The 26,901-nt window shown below is 48.2% G+C and overlaps 1 protein-coding gene across 2 annotated transcripts in view; it reads right to left on the reverse strand.

The window, feature by feature from the left end:
• Window positions 1–2,246: 2,246 nt before the first annotated feature.
• LOC137425520 (coagulation factor VII-like) overlaps window positions 2,247–26,901 on the reverse strand; it is a 36,333-nt gene continuing 11,678 nt past the window's right edge. The window contains exons 5-8 of one of the 2 annotated variants that reach the window (XM_068114037.2): window positions 11,631–11,759; window positions 7,646–7,714; window positions 7,271–7,389; window positions 2,247–2,489 (exon numbers count right to left, since the gene is read on the reverse strand). In XM_068114037.2, the coding sequence (XP_067970138.2) occupies window positions 2,262–2,489; window positions 7,271–7,389; window positions 7,646–7,714; window positions 11,631–11,759 (545 nt within the window). In that variant the 3' untranslated portion in view covers window positions 2,247–2,261. The remainder of the gene's footprint in view (window positions 2,490–7,270; window positions 7,390–7,645; window positions 7,715–11,630; window positions 11,760–26,901) is intronic. The other variant, XM_068114038.2, reaches the window with a different exon arrangement.

A 26,901-nucleotide genomic window follows, 5' to 3' on the forward strand; every position in this document is an offset into this window, starting at 1 on the left:
CATCACAAATCTAGGCTTTATGGGAGAGTGACCAGATGTAAGCCACTCCTGAGAAAAAGGTGCATGACAGCATACCTGGAGCTTGCAAAAAGACATGTGAAAGACTCTGATAGCATGAGGCAAAATATTTTGTGGTCTAATGAGACAAAAATTGAACTCTTTGGCCTGAATACAAAGTGCTACGTTTGGAGGAAACTGAGCACAGCTCATCACCCATCTAACACCATCCCTACCGTGAAGCATTGTGGTGGCAGCATCATGTTATGGAGATGCTTTTCAGCAGCAGGGGCTGGGAGACATGTAAGGATAGAGGGAACAATGAATGGAGCCAAATACAGGCAAATCCTTTAGGAGAACCTGCTTCAGAGTGCAGAAGACCTTAAACTGCAGTGAAGATTTACTTTCCAACAGGACAATGACACCAAGCATACAGCCAAAGCAACACTGGAACGAATTTGAAAGTCCTTGAGTGGCCCAGCCAAAGCCCAGACGAGAATCCCATTGAGAATCTGTGGAAAGACATTAACATTGCTGTTCACCGACGCTCCCCATCCAACTTGATAGAGCTTGAACAAATCTGCAAGGAAGAATGGGAGACACTCCCCAAATCCAGATGTGTCAAGCTGATACAGACATACCCAAGAACACTCGAAGCTGTAATCACTGCCAAAAGCGCTTCTGAAAAATATTGACTCAGGAGGGTGAATACTTAAGCAAGTTAAATATTTCTATATTTCACTTTCAATAAATTTGGAAAAAAGATCTAAAAACATGTTTACGCTTTGTCATTATGGGGTATTTTGTGTAGATCAGTGACAAAAAAAAAGTGAAAATGTCAAGGGGTGTGAATGCTTTCTGAAGGCACTGCACATGTTCTGTAATTTGTAATCAAAATATTAACTGCCAATCGACTCAATTACAAGTATTTTTGGGATGTAACCAGTATGGAAGTCATAAACTATAGGTGATGCAGGATACTTTTCATTTCTAATGGATCTTAATTCAGTCATACTGTCATGTCCAGCAGTCTGTTAATGCCGACAGCCGGAGAAATGGACCGAACTGGCTTTTTACTCCCTTAGACTGCATTCAATTAATGGCGGCTTCATGTGCACGAGAATCGCAAAAATCTCACAAGATCCTTAATTCTGATCTTGACGGGGTTGATTCCCAACCACAAATAACAGGGGAAAATAGAACATGGCGACGGGGAATGACGGCAGGACGAGGGGGGGGGGAAAAGGGGGAACATGGATTCACATTAAGTAAATAATTATTCACGATGGAACTAAGGAAATCTAAGGTGTCCACACCAGATCCAAACATGGATGAATGAATGAATGAATGATCGTTTTAAGGCCATTTTTCCCGCTAGGGCGGGGGTTAGCCTTGCGGTCCCCATGACAATCATGGTTCCCTGTTTGAGGCAATGTTTTTTTTATGGCCGGATGCCCTTCCTGACGCCAAGGGGAGGGGGGAAGGGGAGGGGGTAGGGTGGAGGGGGTAGGGTGGAGGGGGAAGGGAAGGGGGGATGGAGGGGAGGGGGGGATGGAGGGGGGAGGGGGAAGGGGGAGGGAAGGGGATGGCCAGTCAACAATGACGTTGCAGTTCTCATGGTCGGAGAGCAGCCATGGTCAGAGATCCAAACATGGATGGAGAGGGGAAATGAGAACCGGGTGAGGCCTTAGCTCTAGTGGCATTCGTCGATGAAGCAGTCAATGAAACAGATGAACACGCACATAAGCAGGAGACAAACTACAGATGTGGCGATCCGAAAACCATCCTTCGCAGGAGCGCTAAGTGATGAAATGAAACCCCTCTTCCTCCTCTCTCTCCTTTGATGACGCCCCTCTTAAAACTCATCCCCTCTCTTTCGAAGCCTTACTGGTGCCCCACCCCTAGTTTACAGAAGTTTTTACATACAGTTCCTTCACGTTTAAACCCTGGCTATTTATTGAATAATGCATCACCCTTAGAATGATGTACATTTAAAGAGCATAATTCTTAAGCTAACATTTCCCAACGTAATTCATCGAAATGACCAAACTACCCGAATGCGGAGCATGCTAAGCTATACATTTCTAACTGCTCTAAGGTGAGCTCTACCCCCTCTCTCCCACCCCCTACAAACGTAAGAATACTTTCTACATAATTCAAGTATCTTTTTCAATACTGTGGAGATAAAAACTGGGGCAGAAAATACAAAAGACAGACAAAAACAGGGACAGAAATATAAAGCTGAAAGGAAGAACTTGACATTGTCAATAACAAACGGTACACCAAGGCAGGCAAAGACAGTTGTTGAGGATGATTCTGCACTTCATACGCAGAAGTAAATTGGGAGGATCATTACCCAGAATCAAGTAGTCAGCCATAAGCGAGCGATGGTCACCATCACGGATACAATGATCAGCCGTGAGCACCCAGCGCTCGTTCACCAGTGCACCGCCACAGAACGGCTGACCATTGTGGCGCTTGGCGAGCAATGCCTGGTGGGACACGCATGTCAAACTCTCGACAAAACATCAGAAATGTTAAAATAGTGAAATATAATCTCTTAAAATAGAAATGCATGGAAGGGAAATGCTTCTAGCGAACAGGAATGACCATATAACAATCCAGAGCTTCGCTTGAGTATCGTCCAGGTGACCCCTTTCACATAACCAGACACTGAGCAAGACCGACCCTCACTATTTTTGAGTGGAACTTTTTTTTTTCTGTGTACAAGATCGAGGCTCGTGTAAGAGCTAACATTAATGACAAAAACAAACAAACAAACGTACAAATGTGTGTGTGTGACAAACCTAAGAGCAAATAAAGGGAGGGCGAGACATGATGGGGAGAGAGGGGGAAGCACACAAGGACAACATTTGAGAGCAGGGACATCGGGAGATCTGTGGGAGGAAGAGGGCTTGGGGGGAGGTGGGAGAGGTATGAAACACATGGACACTACTAGGACTTCCAGGAAAGAAGTTGGTATTTCAGAAAAGTGGATCTGGGGTGAATTAACAGGGGTAGAAAAGATTAAGGTTTTGGATGGGAGAAGATAAGAGATGGTGGTGAACTGTTAAGCCAATTTGGAGGTGATCGTTCCCCCAAGCAGAGGTGAGTGGTCTTATTTTGAGCATGAACTAACCCCATGCTGACCATCAGGATTTTAACCTAACTTATATCCCCAAGGAGAAGCCATTTATTCTGAAACAAGCAACACGAGGGCCAAAACGATATGCGGTATGGCGTGATATTTCAATAAGCAATGGACGGATTATGCCAAAACTTGCTGGTTGAGTTGGGTAGGTGACAGGAATGAGTCCATGAGATTTGGGTTAAGGTCTTGATCCAGAACTGGCCTATCAGTAGGATGCAAAACAAACTGTTAAGCACTCCCAAGTGCCGTTCTAGTTAAGAATTGTTCAAAGCTCAAATGTCCACAAGAGTACAGTTCAAAGAGCAGAACAGAATGGAGCCCGTAGTGGGCAGAGATTGTTGCGGCCTAGCCAAGCGTCCCTGGCAAAAGGGCAGAGCTCCAACACCAACAGAAATCCCAAGAGATACAGAGAAAGAAAGTCACTTCTCAGGTGATTAAATAGCCCCTCTTCAAACTCCTCTTGTTCCTCACGTGACGTGCAGCCACTGAGACAGCACCTTCCCATTGCCAGCCCAATCAGGACAAGGGCAGCAGCACCAGCCAATTGCAGCGCTTCCCTCCTTGCCAGTGGGTCTGGCCAATAACACGCTTCATTATTGCAGCAGTGTGAGGGTCCCATCGAGGGCCCTGCCCTGGGTGACAATTTTGCTGCTACTGGCAGTAGCCTTATGTCCACAGACCCAAGCCTATGCTGGAGAGATGGTGGAGAAGGGAGGGCATGGGGTGGGTTGTGTTTAAAGGAGCGAACTTTATCTTGTCCCAAACTGCGGCAACCTCATACTACAGTCACGTGAAAAAGTAGGTACACCCCATGTAATGTTTTGACTTTTTCAACATATTTCAACATACAACTATTTGATCTTCATTTCAACAATATTGATAGATAAAGGTGATATAATATAACAAATATCATGAAACATTTACATTTTGTAGTCCATTGTATAATTTAAATAAACATAAATGCAAATTTCGCATGTGGAAAAAGTAAGTACACCCTTGGCTCTAATAGGTGGTATTGCCCCCTTTGGCAGAAACAACCTCAAGTAGGCGTTTCTTATAACTGTCTACCAGTCTCTGACATCGACTGGGAGAAATTTTTGCCCACTCCTCCATGCAGAATTATTTCAGCCGTGCGATGTTTGAGGGGTTTCTTGCATGCACAGCTCGTTTAAAATCCCCCCACAACATCTCGATGGGATTTAAATCCGGGCTTTGACTTGGCCATTCCAGAACCCTCCATTTCTTTCTTTTCAGCCATTCCTTGGTGGATTTGCTGGTATGTTTAGGGTCATTGTCATGTTGCAAGGTCCACCTTCGGTTGAGCTTCAACTTTCCGACAGATGGCCTCACATTATCCTCAAGCACCCTGTGGTACAATGAAGAATTCATAGTGGATTCTATGATGGTGAGCTGCCCAGGCCCTGATGCAGCAAAGCTGCCCCAAACCATAATATTTCCACCTCCATGCTTTACAGTTGGTATCAGGTTCTTGTGGTCAAATGCTGTCTTTGGTTTTTGCCAAACATGTCTTCTGGTACTGTGGCCAAATAGCTCTACCTTTGACTCATCTGTCCAGAGCACATTGTTCCAGAAGTGCTGGTCTTTACCTAGGTGTTCATTGGCAAACTTTAGTCTTGCCCTGATGTTCTTTCTGGACAGCAAAGGTTTCCTCCTGGCACACCTCCCATGTCGATCAAATTTGTGCAGCCTCTTTCTAATGGTAGACTCGTGCACTTTGACATCAACAGTGGCAAGAGCTACCTGTAGGTCCCGTGATGACATTCTGGGGTTCTTAGAGACCTATTTCAGCATCTTGCGGTCTGCTCTCGGGCTGAACTTGCTGGGGCGGCCTGGCCTGAACAAGTTGGCAGTTGTTTGGAATCTTCTCCACTTGTAGATGATCTTCCGGACAGTCGAATGATTGATTTCAAATTGTTTCGAGATCTTTTTAAATCCCTTCCCAGACTCGTAGGCATCTATAACCTTCTTTCTGAAGGCCTCAGAGACCTCTTTTGATCTCGGCATGGTGACACCGCACACTTAAACAACAAAGAGCAAACCAAAATAAATGTCTGAGGTTTAAATAAGACAGGTTTCTCCAAGATCCTCTCTCATGATGTTCTAATCATTTCCACCTGAGCTGGTGCACCTGATTCTAATTTTAGGTATTTGAAGTTGTGATAAATATAGAGGTGTACTTACTTTTTCAACATACGAAATTTGCATTTATGTTTATTTAAATTATACAATGGACTACAAAATCTAAATGTTTCATGATATTTGTTATATTATATCACCTTTATCGATCAATATTGTTGAAATGAAGATCAAATAGCTGTATGTTGAAATATGTTGAAAAAGTCAAAACTTTACATGGGGTGTACTTACTTTTTCACGTGACTGTAATTGTCCTCTCAGCGTCACTTTACCTTTCTTTGCCTGGTCCTTGCCGATTCAGACTGGAAGAACAGATCACGTGGCACGTTTAGCCTAGCAAACTTCTCTGTCACACACAACACAACCTTCCTATGACATACAAAACCACATGAAGAATAAACATTAAGTCCTTTTTACAAGTAAAAACTAAAAAGCATCTGAGAATGCAAAGCCTGTCCTCATCTGCTTTGTATTCAGCCTTCTACTTCTGTATGCTAAACATGACAAAAACAGCTAAAAAATAGCAGTTTTTTTACGACCTGACGTAAAAAAAAAAAAAATCGCCTTTTATATAGCCTTTGTATATAGTCTTTAAAAATAGGCTTCAATGATCCAATATGCAAACACTGCTCAAATTTCAAGTCAATCGGATGAAAATTGATGATTTTATGCAACCTTGACCTTTGACCTTTTGATCTAAAAACAAAACAATTGGCAGACTCAAACACAGATGGAGAGGGGAAATGAGAACCGGGTGAGGCCTTTGCTCTTGTGGCCTTCGTCGACGAAGCGGTCAATGGAACAAATGAACAGGCACACGACCAGGTGAGACGAGCAGGAGACAAACTACAGATGTGGCGATCCAAAAACCATCCTTCCCAGGAGCGCTAAGGAACCACCTTTAGACGCCATTTTTTTCCCCGCAGTGCGGGGGTTGGCCTTTTTCTGGCACCGTGATCCCCTTTTTGAAGCAATGTTTTATGGCCGGATGCCCTTCCTGCCACCAACCCTGTTGGTCGCGTCTTGCGACACACAGGGAATTACCAGTGAACTGGTACTCAATTTGCCGACCTCAGAAGGATGACAGGCTGAGTCAACTCCCCTGGTGTTAATTCAGCGATCGACCGGGATTCGAACCCAGGATCCGAGGATCCCAAGCCGGCACCCTAACCGCTAAGCCAACACCAGGCTCCCAGGAGCGCTGAGGGATGAAATGAAACTCCTCTTCCTCCTCTCTCTCTCTCCTTTGATGACGCCCCTCTTAAAACTCCTCCCCTCTCTTTCAAGGTCGCTTGATTTAAAAGATCAAGCTTTTAATTGGTGAACCAATTAAGTGACCCAATATGCAAATTATTAAACCTTGATTGCAAAACCCCATCTCCCACTGAGCGGAACGAGTTGATAAACGATCCTACGCTAGCACACAGTCCATGCTACAGCCTTCCACTTTACTAACTGGAGTACTAGACTGTACTCCACACATGTAACACTGCTATTTTATTGCTGCACAAAGCTGTGTGCATGTGACGTGATGATACAGATTAAGTAGATCTGTGTATGGACCATCAGGAATGGGTGCGGCTAACTTGGACATCATCCACATTCAAGATATATAAAATCAACTCATGGTTAGATCAGATATAATAATGCTATGGTTAAATTAGACTGTACCAAAGGCCACAAAGACATGTTTATTGAGTCTGTGGTTTGAAGTGCGGTGCAAAATGTACAATTGTGATATTGAAACAAAATTTGCTGTGCCCATAGATTGCGTACAGAATTGGCGCATTATTCACTTGATATGGTTAAATTAGACAATCTCGTTCCAATTTAAAGTGTCGGTGTATATGGATTATTATAGATCTGACAATGAGCAATCTATAACACTGACTGATTACAATAGTCTCTCCCATATCTTTGAGAATGGGCAAGGCTAATAAATGCAATAGGTTAACATAGACCCACCTGCCAGGGACAGTGACCAGGCAAACAATGGTTGCCTCGCACAATTCGAGGCACAAACATCTGCCTGCTTTCACCTCGTGTGTTCTTGTTCACCCGTAACAACCCACAAGGAAACTCCTCTACATCCAGGGAGACGAGAGATGGAAAAGTTTTATGAACATTTAAAATCTATAAGGTGAAGATTCAAGTCCCTTGTGATTTGATAAAGCTCAAGTGCAAAACAACTTGCAAATCAATCTCCCAGCAACTTCGACAAGTTACTCAAGTTTGCTTTTAAATATAAGTTTGGATTAGTACTCACATAGACTATGTAAGGTCAACTGGTTTGATGATTGATAACATTCAAAACTAGATGGTATTCATAGAAAACCTAACCTGTGCAGTAATCTTGTTGCGAGCCAACTCTTCTGTTTTTGAACGGTTTTTTTCTTTGATCCAATATGGCTGCCAGACCACGTGAGCAATTACATCATAAATTTATATTCTCTAAAATAATTATTGCAAAGATCATGCTCAATAAATTTTAAACTGATCAAACTAAGTGTTGTTCCAGTGGAATTATGACATCATAATTAAGGCACCAATGACGTCATTGTTAACGACATTTATTCCCCATAGTCAGGTTCACTATGTCAATAAATTATATTTCGTTCAAAATCATGGTAGATTAGCAAACCTATACATTTTTGGAAAGGTTATAGCATAAGGAAACTAAAAATCAATGTTTATATTTGGAGAGATACCTGTATGGCGGCCATTTTGGATTTTCAAAATGGCCACTGTAAAATACATATTTTGTTATATTTCTGCCTCTAATTACCCTAAAAACTTTTAAAAATATACTAAACCTATATTTTCAGGGACAAGGAATCCAATGAAAGTATCAAATTAGTGCTATGGGGAATGGTAAGACACGAATCAAAGGTTTTGAATTGCAAAATACTGTCTTTATATTCGCGATAAGTTGCATAATCAAATACATGTTATCATTTTGTACAGGCAGATAATAACATCAAAATGTGTCACAATAATTCATATCACCAAACATACACAGGCAGTCAGCAAAATCATATATACACATGCAGTCAGTATAACTTCACATCTACGCAGGCAGTCAATGACAAAATATACACAGGCAGTCAATGGCATCAAACATACACGATTACAGAATATGCCATTTAGAGTTCGTCATCACTGTCCTGTGTGTCGTATCCGACAATATAGTCCGCATCGTTTTCACAGTCCGTTCCACACAAGCAAAGGTCGGTGCAAGTTAAGTCATTTCTTCTGCATGAGCACCGCTGGGTTGAGCAATTGGCTTTACATTGACATCTGACTAACTCGACAATGGGCTGTGGAGCTGGTAGAACCTTGGTGGTGATAGGGAGTATATGGCCTTTCTCGTCCTGATGGTAGCCATGTTTGAGTGGGTCAAGCAGCTGTTGCCACATGACAGTGGCTTGGCACCAAACTCTACTCTGTACTCGCACACGTTCAATGTGCTCCTCAAGTGCACCAGTTGTTGGAGGCAACTTGTTACTTTCTGCCAGATGTTTGCAAAACAGATGCCATCTTAGGTCAGGAATACTTGCGATCTGAATACCTTTTGGGCAATACGCTAAGCATACAAAGCTGGCCAATGTTTGTAATACCTCATGCGTTAGGTCACCATCCTCCGGTAGTTTCATCAGTGCTCTGACTACGTCCCTTTCAGCCTTGATGTAGTGTTGAAACCACTTCGTTTTACCCACTCCTGAGAATCGACCAACATTGTCTGCTCCAGTAAATGCGTGGAATATAGGTAATGCTGTTGCCTTTTCTCTTCCTAGCGCTCTCCACATTGGCCCTACCTCCACGGTTCCTGATACCATCGTCATCGATGTGTTTTTGCAGAGCTTGTCATAGGCTGCAATAGCTAGAACCAGGACGTCTGTATCCGGGGTGAAGAAGACTAACTGTGCTTCGGGACAACGTTGTGATGCTGCCGCTGCTAAGCTGATCATCAGTGTGTCAGCTTCCTCATGGTTGTTTGCGTCAAACTGCATGCTCCGGTTGCTTCTAGTGTGGCCTGCTGCTGACGTGATGATTAACTTTGGAGAGTTTGCGTTATACTTGAGTGTTGCCTCAGCAAGGTACACTGTTAGATCAGCTTTCGTCTTTTCATGAGATAGGAAGCGGCCCATTGGTATATGTTTGATGTTTGTATCATCCGCAATCTGGTATTGAACAGGGTCTTTGCCTTGTCGTCGTTTTTCTCTGGTTTTCTGTTTTAAGGAGTCTTTCTGTCTCACAGACGTTACACTTGGCAACTCTGAGAGCATCTTGTCCTTCAGCCATTGTCGGGTCAACGTCGGTGTGTGCTTCTCTGCCTCATCACTACCTCCCAGCATCGAGATGTATGTTGTCTCAATGGCATCCATGGGAAGATACGCTTTTTTTTGAGTTTGAATGTCTACAATATTGATCAACTCAATCAAGCATGGCATCTGCATTGGTAGGTCTGCCGTCGTGGGCCTGGCTTGGTTTCTGACATCATCCCTGAGGACACGAAACACATGATTCGTCCAGCACAGCTTGTGGTATCTCACATCGATTGCATGGGCATCACTTGGTGAGATCGCATTGTTTAACCTTGTCATCAGCACCGGGTCTTGGGTAATTTGTATCGCTTGCCTAAGTGCATTCCCAGAGTTTCCGGTTCGGACAGTGAAGAGACGCTGGCCGTCATCCACTTGACAGAAGAAACATTGATCTTTCGACAAAGGTTCTGTTGCAGATCGTGTGAATGTCGTTGATGTGGTTGGTGTGTTTGCTTCCATTTCTGAGCTTGTTCTCTTATGGCCACGTTTTTTGACAGCATACCTTCCTGTGGACATGGAATGTTCAAAGCGTTCCCTGGCGCGCTGCAAGGATATCTGATTAGTGGCGTCAGAATAGCAGCTTCGATGCCACGTTGTTTTCGCTTCGAGCATCGTTTGTTTTGTGCAGTCCTGGAGACGTCTTTGGATAGCAACATATTCTCCATCCTGTAGGCTGGCTCTGTCGGCCACTATGTCCAGTAACTTCTGGTAGGATTCTGTCCTGGGATTTAGAACAACTGTCCCTTTGTTAGTGTTTTTCTCCTGGCAAATGATGCACAGTTTCCAGTCTACAGACTCCTTGGACGTGCCCAAAGACAACTTGCTTCCATCAGGATCTTCACTCATGATGAGTTATGCACTGAAAATACACAAGAAGAACAACCACCATAAACACCTCCACCAAGATAGTTAATATGTAAAATAAATATATTAACGGAATTTTTTTTGTATCAATGGCTGCTCCCTGGATGCATATTTCCTGAAAAAAGAAAGAACTGTTACAGTCAGAAGTCTGATTATGTCACCAATGGATTCCTTGTACCTGAAAACATAGGCTTAGTATATTTTAAAAAGTTTTTAGGGTAATTAGAGGCAGAAATAGAGCAAAATATGTATTTTTATGGCGGCCATTTTGAAAATCCAAAATGGCGGCCATACAGGTATCACCGCAAATGTAAACATTGATTTTCAGATTTTCGATGTAATAACGTTTCAAAAATGTATAGGTTTGCTAATCTACCATGATTTTGAACGAAAAAACATAGTGAACCTGACTACCATGCGGAATTCTTTACAATGAGCCACATTTCAATTTTTTCCCATGGAGCGGTTTTGGAGATATAAAGGTGCAACATTTTTCGGTTTTTACAAAATGGCGCGTGTAGCACGTGACCTAGGACATCACAATTATCATTTTAAAAATGATACAGGAGTAGCTGCTCATATTATGAAAATTTCGTATCCGCCAGACTAACAATTGCAGAGGATTTTTTTTTTCATACTTATCAGATATAGCGTTGTATTTGTTGAATTATGACATCATAATGAAGGCAACAATGATATCATCATCAACATATCTTATTCCCCATGGGGAGTGCTTGACAATGAGCCTTGTTTCAACTTTTTCCATTGAGCGGTTTGGGACATATAGAGGTGTAACATTTTTCCAAGATGGCGTCACTACCACGTGACCTATGACGTCATAATTATGAATAAAAAAATTATACAGGCGGAGGCGCTCCCATGGTAAAAAAAAAACTAACGGTTGCCGAGAAAATGAATTTTAAAAATGCAGACATGCCACACGTATGCCACACATGCGCACATACACCACATGTACGCAGGTATGCAACCAATTGCGTAACCCTGCTTTTTGCTTCGCGAGCGCAGGGTAATCACCATAAACTAGAGGGAGGAAGTAAGTTCAGACTCAGTAAAGTAGAAAGAGGTTGAAGAAGATACAGAACGATGTACCCAATACATTGGCACTGTGCTCGCACCTTTGGGCTCACAGGTGCCGTTAACTTGAAGACGATACCCAGGAGCACACCAACACTTGGTAAGGCTGCCAGGTTCGTCAGTGCAGAAGTGCTCACATCCACCATTCTTGTATGAACAGGCCTGGGTGTCTGAAAGTGAAAAATTAATGGGTTAAAGCGCGGCGTTACGCGCGCTGCTTGTGAGCAAGGAGGAAGCGGACAAGCGGTAACATATAAACGTCTTTATTGTAAGACTACACTGTAACACTGAACTCCTCTGGGCTGGTCGCCCGGTGTATATCATGAGGCCACGCCTACCCCTCGGGCGTGGCCACCGCCCACTTGGTGCGTGGAATGATGTCACCACGCCAGTGGGCTTTTGTGTCCGCCACACGCGCCCCCCCAGAATTCCCGCGCACCTGGAGGGCCAGTTTGCGGGGCAGACGAATGACCCGGCCAAAGCGCCCCCTGGCGATCGGCGGCGTCCGGGGTGCAGGGATACCAGGTGGGATGCCCCTGGCTGCCCCTGGGATGGGTGCAGGACCGGGGGGCGCCGTGGCGGCGGGGCTGGGCGGTGCCGGGGGTCCGCCCGCAGGAGGGCGGCCCCGACGTGGGGGTCGAGCCACTGGCGGTGGATGGTCCACATCGAGGTGGGCCGGCTTGAGGCGGTCTACCGAAACGCGGTCAGGAGTACCGCCGATGTCCAGGGTGAAGTGCTTCACCCCGGTCTCCAGCACGCGGAAAGGCCCGTCGTACGGGGGCCGCAGTGGTGTCCGATGGGCATCGTGGCGGACGAAGACGTACTCCGCCGTGCGAAGCTCCGGGGCGACGTGCGTCGGTGGGTGCCCGTGGCATGCCGTTGGCACCGGGGCGAACCTCTGGGCGGTCTCTTGCAGAGCGGAGCGCTGCTGTGCCGCGGACCATGGTGCCGTGGAGTCGGGGAGGAACTCGCCCGGCACCCGCAGCGGTTGCCCGAAGACCAACTCTGCCGCGGATGCGCGCAGGTCCTCCTTGGGCGCCGTCCGGAGGCCCAGCAGGACCCAGGGGAGCCTGTCGATCCAGCCGCCGTCACGGAGGGTGGCCCGGAGCGCGGCCTTCAATGAGCGGTGAAATCGCTCACACAGGCCGTTAGCCTGGGGGTGGTAGGCCGTGGTTCGGTGCAGCCGGACCCCGAGCCCCTGCGCAACCGCCCCCCAGAGCTCCGAGGTGAACTGGGGGCCGCGGTCGGATGAGATGTCTGAGGGGGCGCCGAACCGGGCGACCCAGGTGGCGATGAAAGCCTGCGCGACATCGGCCGCCGTTGTCGACGCCAAGGGCACGGCCTCCGGCCACCGGGTGGTGCGGTCCACCATGGTGAGGACGTAGGTGAAACCCCGCGAGGGGGGCAGAGGTCCCACCAGGTCCACGTGGACGTGGTCAAACCGGCGTTCCGGCACCGTGAACGGGGCCAACGGGGCCTGGGTGTGCCGGTGCACCTTGGCGCGCTGGCACGCGAGGCACGTCCTGGCCCAGCCGCGGACGGCCTTCCGGAGGCCATGCCAGACGAACTTGTCGGCGATCAGCCTTTGGGAGGCCCTCGCGCCCGGGTGGGACAGGCCGTGGATGGCGTCAAACACCTGGCGCTGCCAGCCCGCGGGCACAATGGGGCGAGGACGCCCGAGGGAGACGTCACACAAGAGGGCCGCGCCCGCGCCGTCGAACGGCACCTCGGTGACGCGGAGGCCCGTGACGGCGGTCCGCAAGGCCTGGACGTCGGGATCAGCGGCCTGGTCCGCTGCCATCCGGGCATAGTCGATGCCGAGGTGGACTGCGTGGGCGACGGCCCGGGAAAGGCAATCCGCCACCGGGTTGTCCTTCCCCGCGACGTGCTGGATGTCCGTCGTGTACTCGGACACGGCCGAGAGGTGACGCTGCTGCCGGGCCGACCACGGCTCGGTGACCTTGCCCATCGCGAAGATCAGCGGCTTGTGGTCGACGAAGGCAGTGAACGCCCGGCCCTCGAGCAGATGGCGGAAGTGCCTGACCGCCAAGTGAAGTCCGAGCAACTCGCGGTCGAAGGTACTGTAACGGCGTTCGGGCGGGCGAAGCTGCCGGCTAAAGAACGCCAGCGGTTGCCAAGCTCCACGCACCCATTGCTCGTGCACCGCGCCCACCGCGTAGTCCGAGGTATCGGTGGTGAGGGCGATCGGTGCATCGGGCGCCGGGTGCGCGAGCATGGTGGCGTTAGCCAAGGCAAGCTTCGCGCCCGTGAACGCCGTGTCCATCTGCTCGGTCCAGGTAACGTCGCCTTTGCCCGGCTTACCTCGGAGAGCTTCGTGCAGGGGGCGCAGGAGCTGGGCGATACGGGGCAGGAACCGATGGTAAAAGTTCACCATGCCCAGGAACTCCTGCAGCCCTCTGATCGTGCGGGGGCGCGGAAACCCCTTCACCGCCTCCACCTTGGCCGGCAGGGGGACGGCGCCGTGCCTGGTGACACGGTGCCCCAGAAAATCGATTGTGGCGGCGCCGAACCGGCACTTTGCGGGGTTCACAATCAGGCCATGCTGGCCCAGGCGTTCGAAGAGCGTGCGGAGGTGGCGTAGGTGCTCTTCGCGGGACGCGCTGGCGACGAGGATATCGTCCAGGTAGACGTAGACAAAATCCAAGTCGCGCAGGACGCTGTCCATCAGTCGCTGGAACGCCTGAGCCGCATTCTTCAGACCGAAGGGCATGCGCAGGAACTCGAAGAGTCCGAATGGCGTGATGACCGCCGTCTTCGGGACGTCCTCCGGCCTGACGGGGACCTGATGGTAGCCGCGTATGAGGTCCACCTTCGAGAAGAAGGACCTGCCCGCCAAACGGGCGGAAAAGTCCTGAATGTGGGGGACGGGGTAGCGGTCGGGAGTCGTGGCGTCATTGAGACGGCGATAGTCCCCGCACGGTCGCCATCCCCCGCCGGGCTTCGGCACGATGTGCAGCGGCGACGCCCAAGCGCTCTCTGAGCGCCGAACGATGCCGAGTCGCTCCAGGGTAGCGAACTCCGCTTTTGCCACCGCCAGCTTCGTCGGCTCGAGGCGGCGTGCCCGGGCGTAGACCGGTGGCCCGACGGTGGGGATGTGATGGGCCACCCCGTGCTTGACGGCCCCCGCCGAGAAGGTGGGCCGCGTGAGGGCCGGGAAGCCGGCGAGGAGGCGGGTGAATGCGTCCGCTGCCGGAAGCGTACAGACCAACGTGGCCGGAACCGAATCGTTCGGCAAGCCGGTTGGCAAGCCGCTCGTTGAGCTGGGCAACGCACACGCGAGCGAGCTGAACGTCTCGGCCTGGACAAGCCGTCTGCGCTTGACGTCGACCAGGAGCCCATTAGCGCACAGGAAGTCCGCGCCAAGCAGTGCCATGGGCACGTTGGCGGTGACGAACGTCCATCGGAAAACCTGCCCTCCAAACCGCAGAGAGAGGCAGCGTTTTCCGTACGTACGGATGGGCGTCCCGTTCGCGGCAAGCAGCGCGGGGCCCCCACCCGCGGCGTGCTTGTCTGACGTGCCGGCGGGAATGACACTCACCTGCGCTCCCGTGTCGCACAGGTAACGGCGCCCGGAGAAGGTGTCCGTTATGAACAGCAGGCTGCTCGAACGGCCGGCGCTCATCGCCACAATTGAGCGCCGGCCCGGGCATTTCCCGACCCGTTGAAGGAGCACGGCGGATGACACCGCCGAGCTTCGTGGCCGAACTTGGCGTGGAACCAGCACCAGGTGGTGGAGCTGGAGGAGCGCGGCTGGCTCCGCCAGGCCGGTGGAGTCGACGGGTTTCCCCGCGGTGGCGGTTTTCGCCGCGGCGGTGGGCGGGGCGTGGCGGCGTTCACGAGGTGCGTATCAGCATGCTGCTGAACTTCAGCGTGCTGTAGAAGATGATGCTGTGGAACATCAGCGTCGAAGGCCGTGACGGCCACGCCAACGCTCGCCCGCATGTCCGAAGCGGCGAAGTACTTGTCCGCCTCGGCCGCCAATGCTCGGGGTTCCGTTAGCCCGGTCCCGGCCAACGCGAGGCGAACCTGCGCTGGAAGTTGGCGACGGAAAAGCGCCCGGAATAGCGAACCGGGGGCTTCGTCGCCCAACAGTGACAGCATATGGTCCATTCGGACCGACGGGCGCGTCTCACCGAGCTCGGGGAGATCCAGGAGGCGGTCGGCCCGTGCGTCGTCCGTGAGGCTGAACGTGGCTAGGAGTAGCCGCTTGAGTGCCTCGTACTTGTGGCCGTCCGGTGGGTGGCGAAGGACGGACACTACTCGAGCGGCCGTGCCGGGCCCGAGGGAGGCGACGACGTGGCATTAGCGCGTGTCATCGCCGGTGAGGTGCCGAAGCTGAAATTGGGCTTCGGCCTGGACGAACCAGACTTCGGCCTGAGCCTCCCAAAATTCCGGAAGTTTGACGAAGGCGGCCATGGCGATGGCGTCGCGTGTGGAAGGATCGCTCCGGCAGATCCAACGTCGAGGGTCACCAGTAAAGCGCGGCGTTACGCGCGCTGCTTGTGAGCAAGGAGGAAGCGGACAAGCGGTAACATATAAACGTCTTTATTGTAAGACTACACTGTAACACTGAACTCCTCCGGGCTGGTCGCCCGGTGTATATCATGAGGCCACGCCTACCCCTCGGGCGTGGCCACCGCCCACTTGGTGCGTGGAATGATGTCACCACGCCAGTGGGCTTTTGTGTCCGCCACAGGGTCATTGAATGGTGCTGCTGGCTGCGCCTGATCTGCTAGATGGTATTCATCAATTTGTTTAGACTGAAGCGTAAAGATATCCCAAGAGCCCAAAATCCTTGATCTCATTCACAGTAATGCAAGTCTTGAGAGTTGATACAAAGGTAACAAGTCGAAAAAGACGTAAAATGTCATAATAAAATGTTTTTTTTTTTTTTTTTTTTTTAATGGAGTTAAAAGCCGTCAGTCGGCCATCTTTGGTCAGATTACCCAAAAAAATCTTCTGCATATGTATACTCTCATGTACGTATTGTCTTTGTGCCAAGTTTGAACGAAATCGGTCCATGCATGTCAATAAATGGTTGGGGAGACGTTTAAGTAACAAAATGGCCGCCACTCGGCCATCTTAGACCTGATCTCGAAATAAAATGACGTGCATATGTAACGCATCATTAATTATCGTATGCCAAGTTTCAACAAGATCGGTAAATGCATGTCCGATAAATGGTTGAGGATGTGTTCAATATCAGGTTTTTTTACAACTAAAATGGCCGCCAGTCGGCCATCTTTGATCGCATCATGAAACAAAATGATGTGCATATGGATACAATCAAGTAATGTCTTTGTCTTTGTCTTTGTGCCAAGTATGAACAAAATCGGTCCATACAATCTCCAAGATATTGTTGTGGATGGACGGATGGATGAGACCCAATCCATAAACACCTGTTTTGGACTAAGTCCAACGGGGGATAAAAAGGTCCAAGAGAGCACTACTTATCATAGATTTAAAAATGGATGATAAGTAAAGAAAGAAAAAAAATCTCAAATTTCTCACATATACTTCATTGAACACTATGATGATGATGACGACTCCTTTTTGCATCTTCAGATGCATAGGGCTGCATAAGTCGTTTCCTCGGCCATTGGGCACAATCCTGGATGGGTCGCCACTCCTACACAGGACACTCAAATGGCTCATTCATCCAAGTAAGCTGGTATCCATTTTGCCGACCTCGGAAGGATGTAAGGCTAAGTCATTGAGCACAATAGTTTCTTGTTATACAGACTTGGCATTTAATATGGAATATATTTTTTTTCTTGACTTGGGTTTACTTTCTTAACTCAGTATATCAATCTGGTGAGTTTCTTTTACACTTTGGTGATTTATTTGTTAAAAGAACCATGTCACTGATTGTCTGTCGCAGCAAGAAGTCAACAACAGGATTATATCACAGGCGGCGTGGCAAAATGTACGGACAGGTGCATTTGATGAGTGGCTTCACAGTCGGGTATACAAGGGTTGTTGCGTTCTGTATTAGTGGAAAACAACTGCTGCACGTCTCCAAAAGTTATTGCCGCTTCCTCTGGAGATGGTCCGTCAACTCGACAATGCTGTTTGTCATGGAGTGGTGGCTTTACGAAATCATGGCATGAAACAGCATGCTATTGCTCGGCAGTATGGCATCACTCAAGGTCAGGTGTCAAAGATCCTGAAACGAAATGCTCAGAGGGGTGTCCCTACTCCAATACCGAGGCCAGGACGTCCCTGCAGAACCACAAGGAGGGATGATCGCCAGCTGCACCGGCTAGTCCGCAATGGCTGTACCAAGTCAGCTAATCGGCTTAGGGCTGAATGGCAGCAACTGACAAATGTGCCTGTATCCAGAAGGCTAGTCAACCAACGACTGGTTCAAGCAGGCTATTGTGCCAGGCGTCCCCTGAGAAAGCCACGCCCGACCAGACAACACCACCAGCGCCGATTGCAGTGGGCCAGAGAGCACCGTCAATGGCAGCCAGGACACTGGAATCACGTGATCTTCAGTGAAAAGTCTAGATTTCTGGTCTATCGTCAAGATGGCCGCGTCCGAGTGTGCAGACAAGTGCATGAAGCCTACAACAAAGATTGTATAGTGCCAAGAGTACAAGCTGGAGGTGGTGGGGTGACCGTTTGGGCTGCTTTTCATGCAGGGGGCAAAACTGGCCTGGATGTTCTGAATGGAAACCTGAACCAGTTCAAGTACAGAGCCATTCTGGAAGAAACATTGCTTCCATTTGCTCGTGCAGCCTTTCGAGGAAACTTTGTCTTCCAAGATGACAATGCACGGCCTCATCATGCTTGCATGATCCAACACTTTCTTGCTGACCGTGGTGTAGAGCATATGGAGTGGCCTGCCATGTCCCCAGATATGAATCCGATAGAGAACTTGTGGGCAGAATTAACGCGTCAAATCGACAACTTGGACCAGCAGCCGACCTCTGTGCGTGAATTGCAGCAGGCTATTGTCACTGCATGGCAAGCGATTCCTGTCCAAACCTTGGCAAATCTCGTGAACAGCCTGCCTCAACGTGTACGTGCTCTCCTGAATGCTTGTGGGGGTTACACGAAGTACTGAATTGTAATTTTACTGTCCGTAATCCCAGTCATAATTTAACTTTTGTTTTTGTTAAAAAATTTTTTTGGCTAATGTGCAAAATAAAGAGATACTTCTGGAAAACGTACAGAAGTTTAACACAGTACTGTCCATGAATTGAGTTCGATATCAGTTTACATCACTTTCAAGGATCAATTTATTTGTTTCGAAATATCAAATGTGGTTTTTGTTTCTTTTGAAGGTCACATTAACAAAATCTAGAATAATTTCAACATAATTCCAATGAACTTTTGGTTCTAAGACATCTTGAAAAGTAAGTTCACCCCTACAAAAAAAATATTCCATATTAAATGCCAAGTCTGTATATGAATAATGTCAGGGGTTATCCAGCGCTGCCCGGAGAGGGGCAGGAGTGGGGGATACTTGACGCTGCTCTGACTGAGTGAGCTTTTCCCATCGGTGGTTTCAGGAAGTATTAGACATTGAAAAGCTTTGGTGTTATTTACCTCATGGTGGTTACCATTTGGCTTTGGGACAGCGGCAGCCCTACATGCCCCCACATCCCGATATACAGTGCATTCAGAAAGTATTCAGACCCCTTCAATTTTTTCACATTTTGTTATGTTGCAGCCTTGTGATGAAATTGTTTAAATTCATTTTTCCCTCATCAATCTACACTCAATGCCCCATAATTACAAAGAGAAAACAGGATTTTAGAAAGTTTTGCAAATTTATTAAAAAGGAAAAACTGAAATATCACATTCACATAAGTATTCATACCCTTTGCTATGACACTTGAAATTTAGCTCAGGTGCCTCCCATTTCTCTTGATCATCTTTGAGATGTTTCTACACCTTGATTGGAGTCCACCTGTGGTAAATTCAATTGACTGGACATGATTTGGAAAGGCACACTCCTGTCTATATAAGGTCTCACAGCTGACAATACATATCAGAGCAAAAACCAAGCCATGAGGTCGAAGGAACTGCCTGCAGAGCTCAGAGACAGGATTGTGTCGAGGGACAGATCTGGGGAAGCCTACAAAAACATTTCTGATGCATTGAAGGTTCCCAAGAGCACAGTAGCCTCCATAATTATTAAATGGAAGAAGTTTGAAACAACCAGGACTCTTCCTAGAGCTGGCCGCCCGGCCAAACTGAGCAATCGGGGGAGAAGGGCCTTGGTGAGAGAGGTGACCAATAATCCGATTGTCACTCTGGCTGAGCTCCAGAGATCCTGTGTGGAGATGGGAGAAACTTCCAGAAGGACAACCATCACTGCAACACTCCACCGATCGAGGCTTTATGGCAGAGTGGCCAGACGGAAGCCTCTCCTCAGTGAAAGACACATGAAAGCCTGCTTGGAGTTTGCAAAAGAGCACCTAAAGGACTCTCAGACTGTGAGAAACAAGATTCTGTGGTCTGATGAAACCAAGATTGAACTGTTTGGCCTCATTTCTAAGTGTCATGTCTGGAGGAAACCAGGCACCGCTCATCACCTGCCCAATACTATCCCAACGGTGAAGCATGGTGGTGGCAGCATCATACTGTGGGGGTGTTTTTCAGCAGCATGGACTGGGGGACTGGTCAGGGTTGAGGGAACAATGAATGGAGCAAAGTACAGAGATATCCTTAATGAAAACCTGAAACAGAGTGCTCAGGACCTCAGACTGGGCCGAAGGTTCACCTTCCAACAGGACAATGACCCTAAGCACACAGCCAAGACAATGCAGGAGTGGCTTAAGGACAACTCTGTGAAGGTCCTTGAGTGGCCCAGCCAGAGCCCTGACTTGAACCCAATCGAACATCTCTGGAGAGACCTGAAAATGGCTGTCCACCAATGGTCTCCATCCAACCTGACAGAGCTTGAGAGGATCTGCAGAGAAGAATGGCAGAAAACCCCAAATCCAGGTGTGCAAAGCTTGTCGCGTCATACCCAAGAAAACTCGAGGCTGTAATCGCTGCCAAAGGTGCTTCAACTAAGTACTGAGTTAAGGGTCTGAATTCTTATGTCAATGCGATATTTCAGTTTTTTCATTTTAATAAATTTGCAAAACTTTCTAAAATCCTGTTTTCTCTTTGTCATTATGGGGTATTGAGTGTAGATTGATGAGGAAAAAAATGAATCTAAACGATTTCAGCATAAGGCTGCAACATAACAAAATGTGAAAAAAGTGAAGGGGTCTAAATACTTTCTGAATGCAATGTATGTACTTTGAGAGATGTATAATTGTATAATTGACGTTCGGACAGGTGCTCCAAGCATACATATATGATCTGAAGAGGGTTACATATTGATGGGAATGTATGTGAATTACTATTCAGGTCTTGGCTTATCAATGGGTAGTCGATTAAGGGTTGTTGTGGTTGGAGGGTCAGGAGCCCTTCTGGAAAAAGAGACCGGAAACGGAAGAAGAAAAGACACGAGGTCGAGAGAAGCGACGAGGATTCTTCTTCCTCGCCCCGCTCCGACAAGAGGTGGGATCGATATTGAGCCGTGTGGAAAAGCGGCGTCCCCGAGCCCGTCTGGCGAGAGGAGTTACCGGGACGGATACCTGCCCGGTGGACACGTCAAGCTGCCGTGTGGCCGTGCACCGACCCAGCGTCTGGCACCGTTCGCGGCACCGTCTACAAAGACGCGTACGGGTCGCACGTTGGGGCCTAACACGCGTTGCAAGCGGCGTGTGGCTTTCGCCTGCTGTACAGTACCCGCTTCGCGTGGCCAAGAGGGGGCTACAACCTTGGTTCCCGGTACGATACATGCCCGGTGGAAAAACGTCCACCCGGGGTTCGTTCAACCGCCCGAGTGCGGCGAAGCCGACCATCATCTTGGTCAGGAGGGGCCCAGAGACATTGTGAGGGACAGAGACCAAAGGGGGTCGTGAGTACAAAAGGGGACACACGTATGTAAGATGGCCATCTTAATCATCTAGGGGATTGATTGTTGAGTGTGAATTGTGGATGGTGGATTGCTCGGGGAATATATCCTTGATTGTATCATTGAAATTGTATGGTATCATTACCATTGAAATATATCATTGAAAATCAGTTTTCTCTTGGGTGGAATTCCTAGGGATTGCGTTGCGAAAGCGCATATATAATACCACTGTCTGGCGAAGTTCCTCTCACGGTCCGGGGGTCACCGAGACCAGGTAGTCACCGAGGGGACCACGTAACAGAATTGGGGGCTCGTCCGGGATCTAAAATTGTATAAAATAATAAAATAATATTTTTATTAATTAAAATTTATTAATTAAGTATTAATTGGTAAATTTTTGGGGAAATTGGGGGTAAAGTATTGGGTGAAGGTTAACAGGTGTTAACGATAGGCACCATGGCGTTTGTGGCACAGAACTTTGCGGTAACCCCGAGTGAGGCACAGTTCCGAGCGTTACTAAAGTCGGACCTCTTGAAATTGGCCAAACATTTTAACTTGGAGGTCCGAACTAATTTGAGGAAGGCAGAGTTGCAGGCCACGGTGATACAATCTATGGTGGGATTAGGAACATGGGACGAGTTAGCCTGGGAGTGGCTACCCGAAGAACCAGAAGACGTTGAGCTCCGGAAACTGGAGTTGCAATTACGGAGCCAGGAACGGATGAAAGAAGAAGAAAGGAAAGCAGAAAAGGAAAGAGCAGAAGAAGAAAGGAAAGCAGAAAAGGAAAGAGCAGAAGAAGAAAGGAAAGCAGAAAAGGAAAGAGCAGAAGAAGAAAGGAAAGCAGAAGAGAGGAGAGAAGAGAAACAAGCAGAGGAAAGGAGAGTGGAACGAGAACTTCAGGAAAGGTTAGAAGGAAGAAAAGCAGAGGAGAGGAGAGCTGCAAGGGAACTCGAAGCAGAGGAGAGAAAAGCAGAAAGGGAATTAAAGGAACGTGACATGGAGCTTCGGCAGGAAATTAAATTCAAGGAGCTGGAGTTAATGAGAGAACGGGGAGAGGCACCACCCTTGCTGACGGGGTCGACACCTAACCAGAAAACCTGGGATGTGGGCAGACATGTGAGGCTGGTTCCACCGTTCATTGAAAAGGAAGTCGCGAAATTTTTTCCACACTTTGAGAAAGTGGCTCGACAATTAAACTGGCCGGAGGAGGCCTGGACCATACTAGTGCAAAGTGTGCTGGTGGGAAAAGCTCAAGAGATTTATTCGGCGCTACCAATGGACCAATGTGCAGATTATGAGGTACTGAAGAAGCACATCCTCAAAGCCTATGAGTTGGTTCCGGAAGCTTACAGGCAAAAATTCAGGAATGCCAGGAAGAGGGAGAGTGAGACCCATGTGGAGTTTGCCAGAGTGAAAGAAAACATGTTTGATCGGTGGTGTGAGTCAAAAGGAGTCGGGAAAGACTTCGAAACATTGCGTGACTTGATCCTGGTGGAGGAATTTCAGCAGTGTGTCCACGAGGACATCAAAGTGTACCTGCAGGAAAAGAAAGTACCAAAGTTGTGGGACGCAGCCACCATGGCAGATGATTATGCCTTAACCCACCGAATAGGGGTCCACGAACCTAACTCCTCGCCTAGATCTCCGCAGGGGAGGTGGGGAACAGCAGGTGCAGAGAACGACAATACATGGCGGCAGCCTCGAGAGGATTATGGGGACAACGCGGATACCCCACCTGTTCGAAATCAGAGGGATGCGGGCCCAAGACAAACTTATATTTCGGGGGGCCCGAGGCAGACCACGAGTTTTTCCTCCGGGCCTACTTGCGCTTTTTGCAAGAAACCTGGACACTTGATGTCCAGTTGTTACCGCATGAAAAGGGAAGACCCAGAGCGGAGTCCGACTATTACGACTCCAAATGCAATGGCCATTGTGAGAAATCGCCATCAAAAGGGTTACCAACCATTTATTTCAGAGGGGTTTGTGTCACTGGATGGAGCCTCGATTAACCGGAGACCGGTTAGGATATTGAGGGACACAGGAGCACATCAATCTTTAATGCTTGAAGGCATTTTGCCATGGTCCGAGGAGACGGCAACGGGGGATAGTGTTCGTTTACAGGGGATCGGGGGCGGTGTTAGTGCTCCACTTCATGTCATCCATTTGGAGTCCGATTTGGTGTCAGGACCGGTCACCGTCGGTTTACAAGCCACACTTCCTGTAGAGGGTGTATCTGTGGTTATCGGGAATGATTTGGCCGGGGGTCAAGTTTATGGTAACCTGAGGGTTGGTAAAGAGCCCAGCAGGGAAAATAACACCACACCAGCTCGGGATGGCGACAAAAGTACCAAGTTATTTGTAGGGGGACTGAACTTCAAAACGGAGGAAGAAGTTCTGACCTCTGTCTTCAACAGATATGGGCCGCTGGTGCAAGTGCGGTTGGTAAGAGACAGGGAAACGCAACAGTCAAGAGGGTTCGGCTTTGTCACGTTTGCAAGCACAAAAGACGCCAGAGAGGCAGAGAAGAATTGGAATGGCAAGGATTTGGAGGGTCGGACCATAACAGTAGGGAAGGCATTTCGTAGGCGTCGAGAGGTCTACAGGAGAGTACAACTGGGCGGTAGTTTTGGTGGTGGCCGCAATCAATATTATTATGGAGGCTCCCTGAGTTACGGCAGCTCCCGAAGGAAGGATTGTCAAAGTAGTGGCCGAGAAGGAGACCGCTATTCATGGGACTACAGTGACAAGCGGTCCCACCATAATTATTAGGGAAGTTCTGAAAAGCTGAAGCACTGAATGCGGCGGAGCCGCCGAGCCAAGATTCCTACATGGATTAACCGTGAACGCCACGTTCCTAAAGGCGTCCATGTAGTGAACTTTCATGCACGGACTAACCGTGAACTCCACATTCCTCAAGGCGCCCATGTAGAGAACTTTCCTGCACGGACTAACCGTGAACTCCACGTTCCTAAAGGCATCCATGTAGTGAATACTCGGCTTGGCCTCCCGGAAAAAGTGCTATCGAGTTGCTTAACTTTGGATCTTTGATCAACCCCTTAACCTTCATTCACAAGAAACTGACAGTCAAAGTCAGAGGGTCATGAGATGGAGTTTGGCTTGGCAGGAGTCCAACGGGAAATTGAACATGTAAAGGGCAGGGACCATGTCGTTGCTGGTGCTTTGTCCAGAGTGAATTACCTTTGAAAATCTCTGGGGGTTGTGTGAAATTTTGTTGCTTTATTTTTAAGTGATAACTGCCCGGGGGGAACTGATAATGTGGGGGGGGGGTTGAGTTATCTGGTTTGTTTATCCAAGTTGGCCGGCAAAGAAAGTTTTCGCTGGGTTCAAACTTTCTTTCTTGAAGGGGGGGAGTGTTACATATTGATGGGAATGTATGTGAATTACTATTCAGGTCTTGGCTTATCAATGGGTAGTCGATTAAGGGTTGTTGTGGTTGGAGGGTCAGGAGCCCTTCTGGAAAAAGAGACCGGAAACGGAAGAAGAAAAGACACGAGGTCGAGAGAAGCGACGAGGATTCTTCTTCCTCGCCCCGCTCCGACAAGAGGTGGGATCGATATTGAGCCGTGTGGAAAAGCGGCGTCCCCGAGCCCGTCTGGCGAGAGGAGTTACCGGGACGGATACCTGCCCGGTGGACACGTCAAGCTGCCGTGTGGCCGTGCACCGACCCAGCGTCTGGCACCGTTCGCGGCACCATCTACAAAGACGCGTACGGGTCGCACGTTGGGGCCTAACACGCGTTGCAAGCGGCGTGTGGCTTTCGCCTGCTGTACAGTACCCGCTTCGCGTGGCCAAGAGGGGGCTACAACCTTGGTTCCCGGTACGATACATGCCCGGTGGAAAAACGTCCACCCGGGGTTCGTTCAACCGCCTGAGTGCGGCGAAGCCGACCATCATCTTGGTCAGGAGGGGCCCAGAGACATTGTGAGGGACAGAGACCAAAGGGGGTCGTGAGTACAAAAGGGGACACACGTATGTAAGATGGCCATCTTAATCATCTAGGGGATTGATTGTCGAGTGTGAATTGTGGATGGTGGATTGCTCGGGGAATATATCCTTGATTGTATCATTGAAATTGTATGGTATCATTACCATTGAAATATATCATTGAAAATCAGTTTTCTCTTGGGTGGAATTCCTAGGGATTGCGTTGCGAAAGCGCATATATAATACCACTGTCTGGCGAAGTTCCTCTCACGGTCCGGGGGTCACCGAGACCAGGTAGTCACCGAGGGGACCACGTAACAATAACAAAATGTGAAAAAAGTGAAGGGGTCTAAATACTTTCTGAATGCAATGTATGTACTTTGAGATATGTATAATTGTATAATTGACGTTCGGACAGGTGCTCCAAACATACATATATGATCTCAAACACATATATATGTATAATTGTGTTAGATGAGTTAATCTTCAATGCATTTTCACACACTTACATACACATACATACATTTACATCCGGGATCTGCCGATCATGCATGTAAGACATCGGCCATTATAAAGCTCGCAGTGTTAGTGTGAGAAACCTCTGAGGATATCCCGGGAGACTCAATAGCTCAGCGGGTTGTCACCGCGTAAGTGATGAGGCTCGTGGGTTTGAGTCGCAGGTTGTCAGAATTTTTCACACTGGCCCCACACAGGAATTTACTTCCTGTTTATTAAATTAGATATACAGATTGAATATATATATATATATGTGTATATTTGTCAGACAGGTCTATATTTGTAGATGTGTTGGAGATACTTTCTAAAATACAATTGCCATTTCATCCCATTTGTCAAATGGCCTCTCCTAATCCATACAATCTTGATCTTTCTTCTCCCTCTAGTCCTAGTCAAGGTAGTGACACACCACCAGATTGTGTTTGTTCCAATATTGACCATTGATCTTGACCACTCCCCCTGTCCACCTATAAGTGTTATTATTATTATTATGATTATTATGATTATTATTATTATTATTATTATTATTATTATTATTACCTCCACCACCAAAGTCACCACCAAAGGTGGATGGAGGTTATGTTTTCACCCCTGTCTGTTTGTCCGTTTGTTTGTTTGTTTGTTTGTTTGTGAACAAAATATCTCAAAAGGTTGTGGACGGATTCGTTAGAAATTTGCCAATAATCAGCCAATTCAAATTTGCCAAAAACATGACTTCCCAATTAATCAGCAAGGTCATGGAATCAATCATCGCTTTGGACATCAAGTCCTTCCTCTTCTCCAATGGCTTGATCTCGGATCATCAATTTGGATTCAGACCAGGTCATTCTACTCTGGACATGCTGCTTCTGCTGTCTCAACGATGGATGGAGGTCGTCAATGCCAAACAGGAAATTAGAGCTATC

The sequence above is a fragment of the Myxine glutinosa genome, chromosome 4 (assembly GCF_964187855.1).
Source record: "Myxine glutinosa chromosome 4, kmMyxGlut1.1, whole genome shotgun sequence".
Lineage (NCBI taxonomy): Eukaryota > Metazoa > Chordata > Myxini > Myxiniformes > Myxinidae > Myxine > Myxine glutinosa.